The sequence below is a fragment of the Temnothorax nylanderi genome, unplaced genomic scaffold (genome assembly GCF_030848795.1).
Source record: "Temnothorax nylanderi isolate EJ_2023f unplaced genomic scaffold, tnyl_v1.0 TNYL_tig0045_pilon, whole genome shotgun sequence".
NCBI classification, from domain to species: domain Eukaryota; kingdom Metazoa; phylum Arthropoda; class Insecta; order Hymenoptera; family Formicidae; genus Temnothorax; species Temnothorax nylanderi.
Window position 1 is genome coordinate 476,266 of NW_027249107.1, and position 12,769 is coordinate 489,034.

The 12,769-nt window shown below is 40.4% G+C and overlaps 1 protein-coding gene and 1 long non-coding RNA gene across 12 annotated transcripts in view; one reads left to right on the top strand and one right to left on the bottom strand.

Moving 5' to 3' along the window:
• LOC139771895 (neurotrimin-like) overlaps positions 1 to 12,769 on the bottom strand; it is a 307,135-nt gene that overhangs the window by 12,635 nt on the left and 281,731 nt on the right. For all 11 annotated transcript variants that reach the window (XM_071705059.1, XM_071705054.1, XM_071705055.1 and 8 more), the window contains 2 exons: positions 11,444 to 11,571; positions 30 to 198 (listed from right to left, as the gene is read on the bottom strand). In XM_071705059.1, the coding sequence (XP_071561160.1) occupies positions 30 to 198; positions 11,444 to 11,571 (297 nt within the window). The remainder of the gene's footprint in view (positions 1 to 29; positions 199 to 11,443; positions 11,572 to 12,769) is intronic.
• Positions 4,488 to 12,769, top strand: part of LOC139771897 (uncharacterized) — a 43,006-nt gene continuing 34,724 nt past the window's right edge. The window contains exon 1 of the long non-coding RNA XR_011718002.1: positions 4,488 to 4,604. This is a non-coding gene — a long non-coding RNA (uncharacterized lncRNA). The remainder of the gene's footprint in view (positions 4,605 to 12,769) is intronic.

Below are 12,769 nucleotides of genomic sequence, written 5' to 3' on the forward strand. Positions count from 1 at the left end.
TCGGCGTCCTCGTATCATCGATTACTCACCGTTGAGTACGTGTACGGTGATCGATTTTGGTTGAGCATTACTGGGGTTACAAGTGTACCGTCCCGAGTCGGACGGTTTCGCTTCTTGCACCAGGAGGAAACTCGTCGTGCTGTCACCCTTTTCCGTGACCACGGAGACGCCACCTCTGCTCGAGTCGTAGCTGATTATCTGGAACAGAGATCGGGCGATCGTCCTGAGACAAGGTGACGTTTCTCGGGTTGGACGAGAAGTCGCGGTGAGGGTGGAAGCGAATGAGAAAACCAGCTAGCCAACGCCGGATACAGTTTTTATTGGGCAGTCCCGATGGGTATTGGCTATGAAGACGACAGGCGCAGAGATAAGCCCGTCGAAGGACTCCCTTTCGGTTCGCGGAGAGTACGGACGAGGGTGGAAAAAATACGAGGTTTCCCTCCTTTAACGAGAATTCTTAGCGCGTTCTACAAGATCGAAGATCGGGAAGAGGTTGTAAAGTACGGTACCTCGGGACGTCCGGTGATACGAGGAAGGTTCGCCCCGACGCGACGCCGACGTTCGGTGCAAATTACTTCGTCGGCGACTTATGCCCCGGAGGTATTTCCAAGATAAATATTATTCCGGGTACGGACAATTTTCCATGGCAGACCTTTATTTATTGTTTAGCTTTCTATAATTTTTAATTACCCCCTCGAGTTATTGGCAGATGCGTCAATTTTCTTGAAATGTAAGCATGTATTTTAATTTTCCTATATACATAGGAAATATATTGAGGAAAAAATAATGAAAAAACAATCTCCTATTAGAATAAAATATTTCACAATTATTATTTAAGCCCGCGTATTTACACTGGAAAATTGGATGCAATGTCCAAATGCTAGTAGTATACTCGTCTCAAGATCTCGACGAACGTCGTGTTTATCCTACGTCTGTTCCACTTGACAACGCTCACGAGTGTCACTTTAACGCGAGGTTGGCAGAATCTAACATTCGGTATACGCGAATGAAAGGAATAAAGAGTAGAGAACGTTGCGAGAGTCGAAAAGGATTTTTAAATAAATAATCCGCAGCCAGAACCTTACGACAATGTGCCTCCGTCTGAGAGGCACGTAAGCCTTCTTAAGAGATTGAGAATCGTAGAGAATCCTTGACAACATGTTGTTGGATATTTGCTTCTTGGCTGTGTTTCGGTGTTAAAAAATTCGGACATCATGTTCTCTTGCGATTATCTTGGTAAAAAGAAGTGCCGAATGAATAATCAATAATTATTCATTCAATTTCTCTCGTACGCTGTACTTTCATAGAGACCGTAGTTTTCCTTTTTTCCTACTTAAAAGTCCCACTAAAAATTCAGAAATTTTGTTACAGAGATACAATATTTTCTTTATACTGCAATAAACAAAAGAATCTAAAATTGTTATCATAAATAATAGAATTAAAATAGGTAATTACAACAGTATTACAGTATATTATTATATGCATTACTTAATGTATTGCAGTATAAAAGAGTTCTTCTATATTAAAGAGTCTCTTTGCTTTACATTTACAATTATTTACTTCGATGCACAGCTAGGTTCTAATATTATATTGCACGTTCAGATTTCTTTTATTCGCAAAAGGGCAAAATCTAAATGATTGCACGCAAAGCGTAATTGCTTCGTTCTAAGAACGAAAAGCTTTTTTAAAGTTTCTTTCATTAATAAGTGTGCAAATATAAGCTGTACTCGAGAAAATTTAATCTTTCCGGATTGCTGAAATTGCTGGGCGGCGGGGAATCCCGGGGATAAGAATATATATTGGTCGCGAAGCTGTTTATCCCCATCGCCCCATGGTCTCAAAGCGCGCGCGCGATTAATCGGACGAAAGTTAGCGGTCGCGCGCCGCCGCGCCGCGAGTTTGATAAGCGCCGAGCTGCTTCCTTCCGTTCCGTTATCTAAACCGCGCGTTGCGGTCTAACGCAGAATAATATACGAAACTTTCGTTCGAAAGTCCATAGTTAATCCGGCTATATACGAGCTATATACGAGGCGCAATAATGCCGGCGCACTCAAACACGTGCATCTGCCGCTCTTCCGCCGCTTCTGAGAGCTGAACTTTCCTTATCCTATATGAAATGAAACGCTGGCGCTCTGGGCTCGACGTTGGGTTTTTACAATCCGCCGGTAACTCGCAAATTAATGTTTCGAAGGGCGTTCGTCCCTTCAGATGCTCGTATACAAGCACAAAATTAAACAACGCCGACAAAGTTGCATTTCTGAAACTTACGTAACACAAACGTAAACTTACGTTTTAGAAATTTGTTAAACTTTTACGATCAAGCCGATGTAGAAAGTTTGTGCGTTCTTGTAACGTAAGCAATAAATCGAGCATGATCGCTCTTAAATATTCTGTGAGATACAAATATATATATATGTATTGAATGTTTGATGTGTCTGCGTTACCGTTTTCTACGTTACTCACGTTCGCGATACGCGCGAATTATTATTGTAAATGACGTTCTTGTAATTACTCGGGCGAGCGATGTTTCGAATTGAATTGATTTTTATTTAATTCTACTCGATCATCAGGATGGATAAATAATATCCAATTTTCAGTTCATTAATCGTATAAAGTGCTGACTCTGCATTGACGATTGAATTAAAACAGCGACCAATTACTCACCGATTAACTCTCGTGACTGTAAATCGATCTGGAATAAATGAACGTTACATTTAAATTGAATATTTACATTTTTTGTTCTGTCAGTTACAAAACGTTTATTATAATATTCTTCTTTTTTTTTCTTTTTACCTCTAACAAAAGATAATTATATTTTATATAATTTTAAATTATTATATTAATACGAGTTAATGTTAACGATTTTTAACTAAAAATAAATAAAATTATATAAAACGAGATTAATACGATAAGATTACAATCATAACTAATTTTCGTTCTCATCAATATTGAATGAAAATGCAAATTTTCTTATTTATTTAAAGAATTCTGAAATGTAAAAGATCCATAATTTATATATATAAATTTCGCGAAAAATTAAAGATTGCTAGTTGGCACAGAGAGACTCATTCAATCCACAACTTTATTGTGACTTTATTTAATATTATCAGCAGTAAGAGAGCGCAGCTCAATGAGTAAGATAATTTCAATGCGCGTTAAAACCCGTAACGTAATTTTGCCGAATTTTATAAAGATGTATGCGAGAGTTTGCACCACGGTATAAAGAGGCAAATGGAAATAAGGGGAGTGTCAACCTCATTACGTGCTTTTACTGAAAATCGACATTCCACGGAATTACCGGTCGGCTCCAACGAAACATCTTGAGTTCAATGGTCCGTTAGTATGATTTTCCTCCCTTCCACTTTACGGTTTAGTACTTTTATCTTATCAGTCTTCGCTCGCGCGCATTCTGATAACAGCACCCTCTGCTCTGCATCACGCCGTATTTTTACCCTTCCACCTTGACGTTCGTTCGTATATTTTTCCTCCTTTTCTTCCATCGTTTATCAAATTTTGTCATTTTAACTTAGCGCTTTAATAGTCTATTTTTGTTACCGTTAGTTAGTTCTTATCGCCGATTGTATACCACGTGATAGAAAATTGCAAAAGAACAAAATCAATTGCTTTGTTGAATAACGCAAATTATTGTCGCGTGATTGCTGAAAACGTATCGAAATTATTAACAAAGCGGTTGAATGCACTAGTTATATTACACTTGTAGCCGCATATTGCGCAACGTATGAGTTTTTAATGAATTTGCACGAAATATTAATTTGCTAATACATTAATAAATCGATTGACATCATAGGCAGATTATATGAATTTAAATATATATTTCTGCATATAAAATACGAATGGATTAAGCAAAATTACGGCGATGTCGTTCGCAGATATCGCACGGGATACGAAATGAAACGATGCCAGTTCGCATATTATTGTACCTGTCGTTTTTCCATTGGTTTAAAAAGATGCGATCATTTTTCGAATTTTTCATTTATTTATCCAAACTTCGGAAACGAGTTTACTCGTTTTCGCGTATGGAAACCAGTCGATTCTTGAATTTATTCCCAAGAGAAACGTATGCGATAATTCTGCTCTTACAGAAAAGTTGCAAGTCGGTTGGCTATCGCATGGCTTTTAATCAATCAATTTGCAACATTTCTGTAAGAACAGAATTTGCGCATATACGTTTCTTTCGCGAATAAATTCAAGAATCGAGCGGGGTGAAGCGCGGCGCCCGCGCCGCCCGCGGCGTGAACGGTTGACGAAGGCATCTCCCCTCCGGCCCCTCCCCTCTCCATCCGATATTTAACAGCTATGTTCATTCCGATCGCGTAGCGGCGGCGGCGGCGCGGCTCCGACGGTGAATTGCGGCCGCTAAGTGCTTTTCGCGTCTTTTTATCCGTTGGATGTGAATCTCGCGTGCGAACGAGTGTCGGGAGTGTCGAATTGAGTGACGGGCGATCGTCTCGAGTGCCCTGATGGTGCAAGTGGTCGCGATTAACGCGTCTTGCGACGTTCGAAGACGGCCGCGACGCAACCTACTCCTCTTCGGGCATTGCATATGGCGGATTTCAGGTGTTCTCGTTCGACGCAAGACGCAAGTGAGTTTGTACGATCGCATCTTTTTATTTGTTGAAAATGAACCTCGCATATAAATAAACGGTTCGGAGTGCTGTGTGCTTTTGATATAGACGGCGGTTATTATATGTTTGATTATTTCACGCGGCTTTTCTGAAAGGGACGTTCTCGCACTGCTTCCCGCGCTCTTTCCAAACCTTTCGTATATACCGCAGTCGCGTTATATCAGCGCGAGTCCGAAGTCGTGTCGCGCCTGCTCCGCGTTTCTCGTTTGCTCCTTTTTGCCTGTCGAGAAGTTTTGCGCGCGAACGAGTGTCCGGAGTATCGGACACAAAGTATCCAACCAATTCTGCCTCCCTGATCATTTTGAATTGCCGACAATCAGATAAGAATTAAATAAATTAATATTATAATAATTAAATTTTGGGACTTTAATTATGATTCACTGAACATTTATTTTTCATCGATACTTCTTTTTGCGATATTCGTCGTTTTTATTAATTTTTTCATTACGTTCCTTACGACTTACGTCACCATTTGCCATTTCGCTTGTTTTGATAAATTCAACCTTCAATCCGGAGCTCTCTCTCTTTCTCAGGCGAATTTTCTTCACACCGCTCAGCCGCGCCTCTTGCCGAGGAATAAAGTTGCCAGTTCTTACTTTGAAATCGGCTGTTATTTCAGGATTTCGTTGTTCCTCGAGGTGGCGAGCATCCAGCTGCACGTCGAACGCGGCAAATGTGAAATGTTTCCGAAAAGCGATGCGACCGACATACCATATTCTAGACTAGAGTATAGTATCGTAATGCCGTTGCTGTGTATCCTCGGGATCCTGACGTGTTTACCGTGGGATATATTCAATACCGCGCCCGAAATAACGCGAGTTTCACTACCGACCGACCAAACGTCCCGTTTAATCAAATGCAACATGGATCGTTCCATCCGGTTAGGCGTATCATTCGATATTCGTTGGGCAACAGCAAGAATCTCCACGGTAGATACTTTTTGGCACCCCGAAGGTACGCTGTACGCTGTACGCTTCTGTGCGCGCCCGCGCATTTGCTCGCCCGCATCTCGGAAAATTACACGAGTCTGTATTTAGCTTGCAACACATTTGGTGCTTAAATCTTTCCCTAATTTCACTTTGGGTTTCCTTATGCTGGAAAATTGCGTCGTCTTATTCCACGAAGTACTCCGAGGACAAAATCTTATCTATTTAAGTACTCGTCGTGTATAGCAAGGAATAGAAATTTCAGAGAAATCTCATTATTAATTGTCTCATTGTAATCTCTGTTATTATGCTTCGCAATATTACCTGAATATAATAATAATGTTAATATTATAGCAGTCTATAGTAATGATAAATAGCACATGTAGTAAAATACGTGTCTTTATACGAGTCGAATAAAGATTTATGGGAAAGCAGGACTACACATTGTCACAAATATGGTCACATTCCCCTACACACACACACACACACACACACACGCACGCACGCACGCATCAAAGCGTATTATTATTCTTTCATTTATTCAAATTTTATGCCCGATGCTTCACGTTCGCGTTGAAATAATAAGTTCGTTATCTCCTGACTGGGTGGAGTAGTCTCTCGATTTCTCACAGAGAATGTTTGAACTTGCGTAATCGGGGTTCCTGTATAATTAATGTCTGTCTACCAATGTTATTCTCCGCAAGGAAAATTGTGAGAAAATTTCAAATTTTTTACTGATTCTTGTTTTCGGTGTCATACATAATACCGAGAAGACGACCTTCATCTAAATAATCTTTAATTCGTGGCTAGTATGATGTCAATCCAGCCTTAATAATGAACGCAATTTGACTCGATTGACACATTAACTAATAATTTGCCAGGATGATCCATTTTCTTCATATCCATATTATAAGTATCGCTTTTCTTTTAAATTGTGAATTATCTTGCCTCTCTCATTCTCTCAAAGTCACTACGTAAGAGGAGTCCGTTTTGTAAAAAAAAACTGGGAAAAAGATATTTCGTTTGAGACGCGCATCACGCACGAACATAATATAAATAGCTTCTCAACGACTTATTAGTAGCTCTTTGCCGACATTTGAATTGTAACAGACATGCAAACGACTGTAAATAAAAATGGCCGGCGCTTGTCCGCGCAAAGGGATGTTCTCACTTTCGTACGTGAGTAAACGAAGTAAAGATTATACACTCGATTTGGATGTGTTTGCACGAAGATAAAGCGCCCACATGTTGTGCGTCGCGCGACGAATTGCTACGGATGGACAGAAAATGACCCGGTTTTACGAGTGTACATAAATCCATTGTTGTTTGTCTTACACGTCTTAAGGTCGATTTCTCGGTTAGTCAGGTTATACGACACAGACCGTCACGTTTCGGCAACGACACGTACTGGCACGACAAAACTTTAAAACATGCTTTTTAAATGAGACTGTCCACACTAACCGGCACCGATACGGACCGACCGACATTCTCGCAAAGAATATTTTGACGGTCTGTATCGGTCCGTGTCGGTGCTGGTCTAAATTACACAGTGTAAATTAGTAAACGGTAGAGAACGAACGCAGCAGAAGATGGACCAAAAAAATTTAATTAAAAACGTTAAGTCCTTCATATGTAATAAAATAAGCCATTTGAAATAGGTTGAATTTTAACAAGTCATAAAATTTGCATTGCAGTATTCTAAAATACTGGTAAAACTTGTTGTCATATTTTTAAGTAAGTCTTTGGACAATGTCTAATACTCCCCTTCAAGTTTTCTTTTTTTAAATATTTGATATACCCATTTTCGATTTCTTTCCTTCGTTTTTTTGGCTTTGGTTTCGTCTTTGTCTAAAAGTAAGGCTATATAAGAACCAATTCATCATCGTTGTAGATGATCCATCCAGCGTGACTGTTAAACGTCAGCTGGCGGACGGTTGCCGAAGCAGCCTGAACATACGCATATTTTGTCATGCCGGTGCCGATACTGCCGATACGTGTCGTTGCCGGAACGTGACAGTCTGTGTCGTATAGCGCGAATCGACTTTTACTTTACGGTTCTGTTTGGACGGTATCGGGTAATCTCTTACGTCCAGACATGCGGGTTACGCCTTTTTCGCGAGTCGACTCAAAGGACTGACACGTTTAGCGACAACGAAAGTTAATCGCCGAAAGGCATGCCACCCTTTATTTGGACGCGTCCATCGAGATCGCGTAGAGGATGAGCTGCGGCCATATTGGTTTAAGATTATAATTGCGATTCGTTCTCACGGGCATGGGCATTTTAATGCACTCGCGCTTCCAACGCGAGTTCCCATTTATCCAACGAACGGCAACCACTGATCTGCAAAACATGCTTTTATTCCTGTCCTCGTAATACCGCGGAAATCGATTTGGCAACGGTATCGGTTCCTCACTCTCTTTTCTTTTGGCAGTCTTCCATGATTGACATATAAATAAGATGGGATATATTATCCCGTTTAACTATTACATAATAGAATTTCTTTGAGATAAATCAATTGACTCTCGACTAATTTGAATGAAAACACATTAGAGAGAGCCAACAGAAATAAAATTAGATATTAAATATGAAATATCGTGCGATATACCGGCAGTATATACAGATTCATTGATTACTACATACAATAATTAAGCGTTATTATAGTACTAATTAGGAAATCACATTTAATATATCACAAATATATTAAATTTTCAACGAAATGATAAATTTCTCTTTATTCCTTTTGAGAATTTCCGAAATAAAATATTTTCTTCGTCGATTTTTAGCATGATATCAAGATATTATTTGCGCGTTTTAAGACACTTGGAACATCTTTAAGATATAGAGGTATTTCAATATTGTATCGTTCGTCGCGCATCTATAAGAGACGGCACGTCGCTTCGGGGTGTGGTCGCCACAACAGACGCGGGCATGAAATTCAATCAAAATCAAAGGGATAAGGTGTATCGGAGCGTGAAAGCAAACGCGCCCGGGTGACTCCGGTGGATTCCTTGCGGCCGGAAAATGTTTCGCGTCGCGGTGGATCGATCGGCGGGGCGACTTTATTATCGGAGGAGAATTTCAGTCAGTTCCCCCGAGACGATTCCTGGGGGCTGTTCCTCCCGTTCCTTATCGGTCGTAACGACCGTAGGTTTATCACGTCCGAAAGCCATCACAGCATCCTCCATCGGCGCATGAATCATTATGAGCGTACAAAATCGCGATTACGGCTATGAGTAGAGCGCGGTAGTTATTATCTCGCTCGGTCTTTTAATCGATCTCATGCGAACGCGCATGCAATCTCGTATGAGGTCTCTTTGCCAAAAGTATAGGAAGCGCTGACGAAATATTTAAAGAGGATGATCCAGAGACGCACCTCGGTCCGTTGAACTAAGTAAGCTTTCGCGGAAATCCACATGCGTAATCCTCCGAGTGCAAAGTAAAAAGTAATCAAGAATATAAAACGAAAGTATACACGTAAAGCTATTTCGAATATACCGATAACAATATTGACATAATATAATGCTACCGAATTTATTTTATTAGAAGTGAACCACATTCGATATCCAATAAGGCAATAGATGTCTATACGATGCCGTATCTAATATACCAAACGCTGTTTCTGCGAGAATACATCGGTAGGAAATATTCTGGGAAGCAAGATTATCGTATTAATTATCTATGTACGAAGTCAACGTTACCTCGCCCTCGCCTTACGTGGTGCTGTTAAATCCTCGCACGGGGTATTATTCTCGCACGGGGTATTATCAATATCTTCCATAGCGGGCATGGCTCGCGCCAGAAGAGAGAGGACGAAGGGACTGACGGAATGATATCCCGAGGAATTAGGGAGTCCCTCTCGGCTCATTTACGGTCCAGAACCCTTCGAGGTTGCACGCGTTAGTCACGCACGACGGAGTTCTCTTTAAGGTTCGCGAGCAAACGTTGTTTCTACGTACCCAGGCGAGTCCCAAAGCTCTCGGTCAGGGCTTAATGCGCCTAATGGAACCTCCTGAGTGCCGTTACCAATTTTGCCGCGACTCTCACGATTTAGCGGCGGGCCAGCCAACCAGGACATTATCAAAATTTATTGGCCGGTCAGCCGTTCGCAAACAGTCGCTGCCACCACCGTCGGAATGTTTTATGATCTCCCTTTGTGCGCGCGCACATACTTAATTCGTCTGCCAAAAAAACTTTGTTATCATACTGAAAGCTAGTTCAAAAGATGTGTCGTGGAAAAATCCCAAATCCCATTCGAATATATATCAATAAAGGATGCGATAAGAGATTTCATTACAATTAGATATTAAAATAGGAAAATAATGCAATATTTTTTCAATCTGATAGTTAATTCGTACTTTGTTTTCATATCATTAATCTTTATCTTTTTTATCATTTTTTAAGGTTTTTGTAAAAGAAGGAAGTTTTTAGAAGAATATTTGCATATCTATGTAAATATTCTTCTTCTATGTGTCATATTTTAAGAGCTTAAGCTCGAGTTTTTAGAATATATTTTTAGTTGGCTTAACCATAAACGTGTGCGACCTCTATGCGATATATTAATTATAATAAATACCCGCGCAAACATGTAACACTCTGCGTGTACTTTTATCGTGAACGGGCAAATATTGTCCTTTACCTCTCTCTTTGACGGTCGAGATTGTGACGAAAATATTTCAGTCGGAATTACATCGAGAGAAAAGTGCCTCGCCTCGAAAGATGCAAATACCGCTCGATAAATTCTTAGCTACGGAAACATTTCAAGTTGCTCAACATTCTTGTATGACAGCAGGTGGTTAAGTGCGCCTATCGTCCCTTATCAGTGCTCTAATCGGAACTGTTCGACTTCCTGGAGTTCCAGGCGAAGTACCTAATTAGAGACGACCTTCGCCGACGGCGACGTCTGTACGGCCATTTATCACGCATCTCTTCGCTGCTATTACCCCGTGGCGAAATTTGCGAAAAGCAGATTTCATCTCAAATAGCCATTCGGAATTTCTGCTATTCGTATTGTCATAGGTTCTCCAAATTATACGGATCGAAAAGAGCGAAATAATCAATTTTTAACAGACAAACTTTGTTCTAGAAGAAAGCTTCATCATTTCATTTATAATTTTATTAAAAAATAATCTTCCAAAATATGATACAAACTTTATATTTTTTTGTCACAGTTAAAATGTCTCCTGTACTTTTTCTAGAAATTATTATATTACATTTTTTCTCGACATTATTAATAAAATAACCATCTTTCTGTTAAGAAATTTTCTCATAATTAAAAAGTTTGTAGAGTTACGAAAGATTATGCGTCAATTAAAGCAGAAAATAAAAATTTCTCTTACTTAAGAGAATTAAGAGAATACATAAATCATTAGGATGTTATGTACTTATTTCGGACAGTTGTTTGTAGAAAGTTAATGACAGAAAAATTTCTCGAACGTAATAATAACGACAGCAGCAGCGACAATAATAATCTCGAACAACCGTGTACGCAATAAACATGACGAAGAAAGACGGAAGTTTCAGCCGGTGCGCGGCGCTGAAAATTTCATCTCGCGGAAACTTGGTCTCGCGGCGGCGAAGCAGAAACTTATTCGACGCGTTGCCTTCCGTGATATTAGAATATATCTCGAGAAGTAGGATCATCATTAATTATCCGTGCGCAAAGTCAACGTTGGCCAGAGTCGCGCGCGTCAGTAATAAATCTAGGTCTCGCTAATCGTGCGATATTGCAGCGTCGTCTGCGCATTATTCGTTGCGTGTAAACTTGGCGCTCTTAACCTCGGGGTGTTACCCAAATGTCGGTTCCCGTAGCAGGATGACTGCTGAAGAAATAGAAATAATAACGGATCGGAAGGAAGGAGGATCGAACTCACCGCATCGTTGTGATTCCAGAAAATGTAGGCAGGTGGTTCTGGACTGTGCAGGACGACGCACGTGAGATTGATGGTGCTACCTCGATTGATGAACAACTCCGGCGCACCCAGAATCTCGGTTATTGGCTCTGAAAAGTAAAAATGTGACTTTTTTATATACGTACGAACAATTTTTTTACCTGGTTTACTCTAGACTATCGCGAGTATATCTATGCCTGCTCGGAGAAGGGAGAGGAATGGGAACTTGTAGGTACAGACTGTACACATGTAAGGGTGACTTATTATCAGGACTGTTTTGCTGGCGGAAGAGAACAGTTAGGTGCCATAATAAGTTACGGTCGTGTAATTAAATATTACATTACACGGGAGTAAAGGGAAGAAATATTTCGTGTTTTTCTCCCTACGTCGCGTCGCCGTACATTTCTCCCTTAGCAAACGAGGGCGCGTAACTCTTGCCCGGATTAAATTCACGAATCCGAGTACGAAATTACGTCTGCGCTTAGAATCCTTATTTCATGCAAATGTCAGACAGTTATCGCGGAACACTTCCCAGCGATGCGTTATGATTTCTCAGTGCCTCGACCGAGCCGCCTTCTTCGCGAGTGTATCGTGATTCGTGAGATGAAGACGCGCTCTCTCGACTTTCTTCCGCATTAAACTTTAGAATCCGAATACGCGGGGGATCCGTATCGCGCGTCTCATGACTTTACGTGCGCTTTATGTAAATAACGAATATTTGTCACGTTACGCTTCGGGGCGACAGTTTACCATGCCGACGCAGAAGGCAACTTCTTAGCTTCTCGCGCGCCGGATTAAATCTAAAGATTTAAAGATGAGATTCCGTTGCGACCCAGAATTTTACGTTTCTTTCATGTAAATGTCTCCTGGATCGACGCATCTTATTTTTGTGATTCTTCAGCCACGCGTTAGTCTATACAAAGCACAATGACGCTGGCAGGATAAGGAGTGGGCTCTGCCTTTTAACGCAAAACGTCGTAATACGGAATCTTATTATTCATATCACCACAGAGGATCTAGGTACGTGTTTGCAAAACAAAAAGGCAACATTCATTACCGTCAGCGCACTATAAAAACAACAAAGCTAATCCCCTCTATGTATATCTTTTTATCTCGAATATTCCGCGGGAGAAAACTTATCCCACCTGCCATAAATGTCGCGTTTGGATAACAAAGTTTATTTTCTGATAGCCTGGTACATTTTGTTGAAGTAAACATCTTCGCCATTGCGATTTAAAAATTACAAACATTATTGAATAATTTACATAATTGTTTAACAATTTACATTAGAATGAAAAAGATATAGAT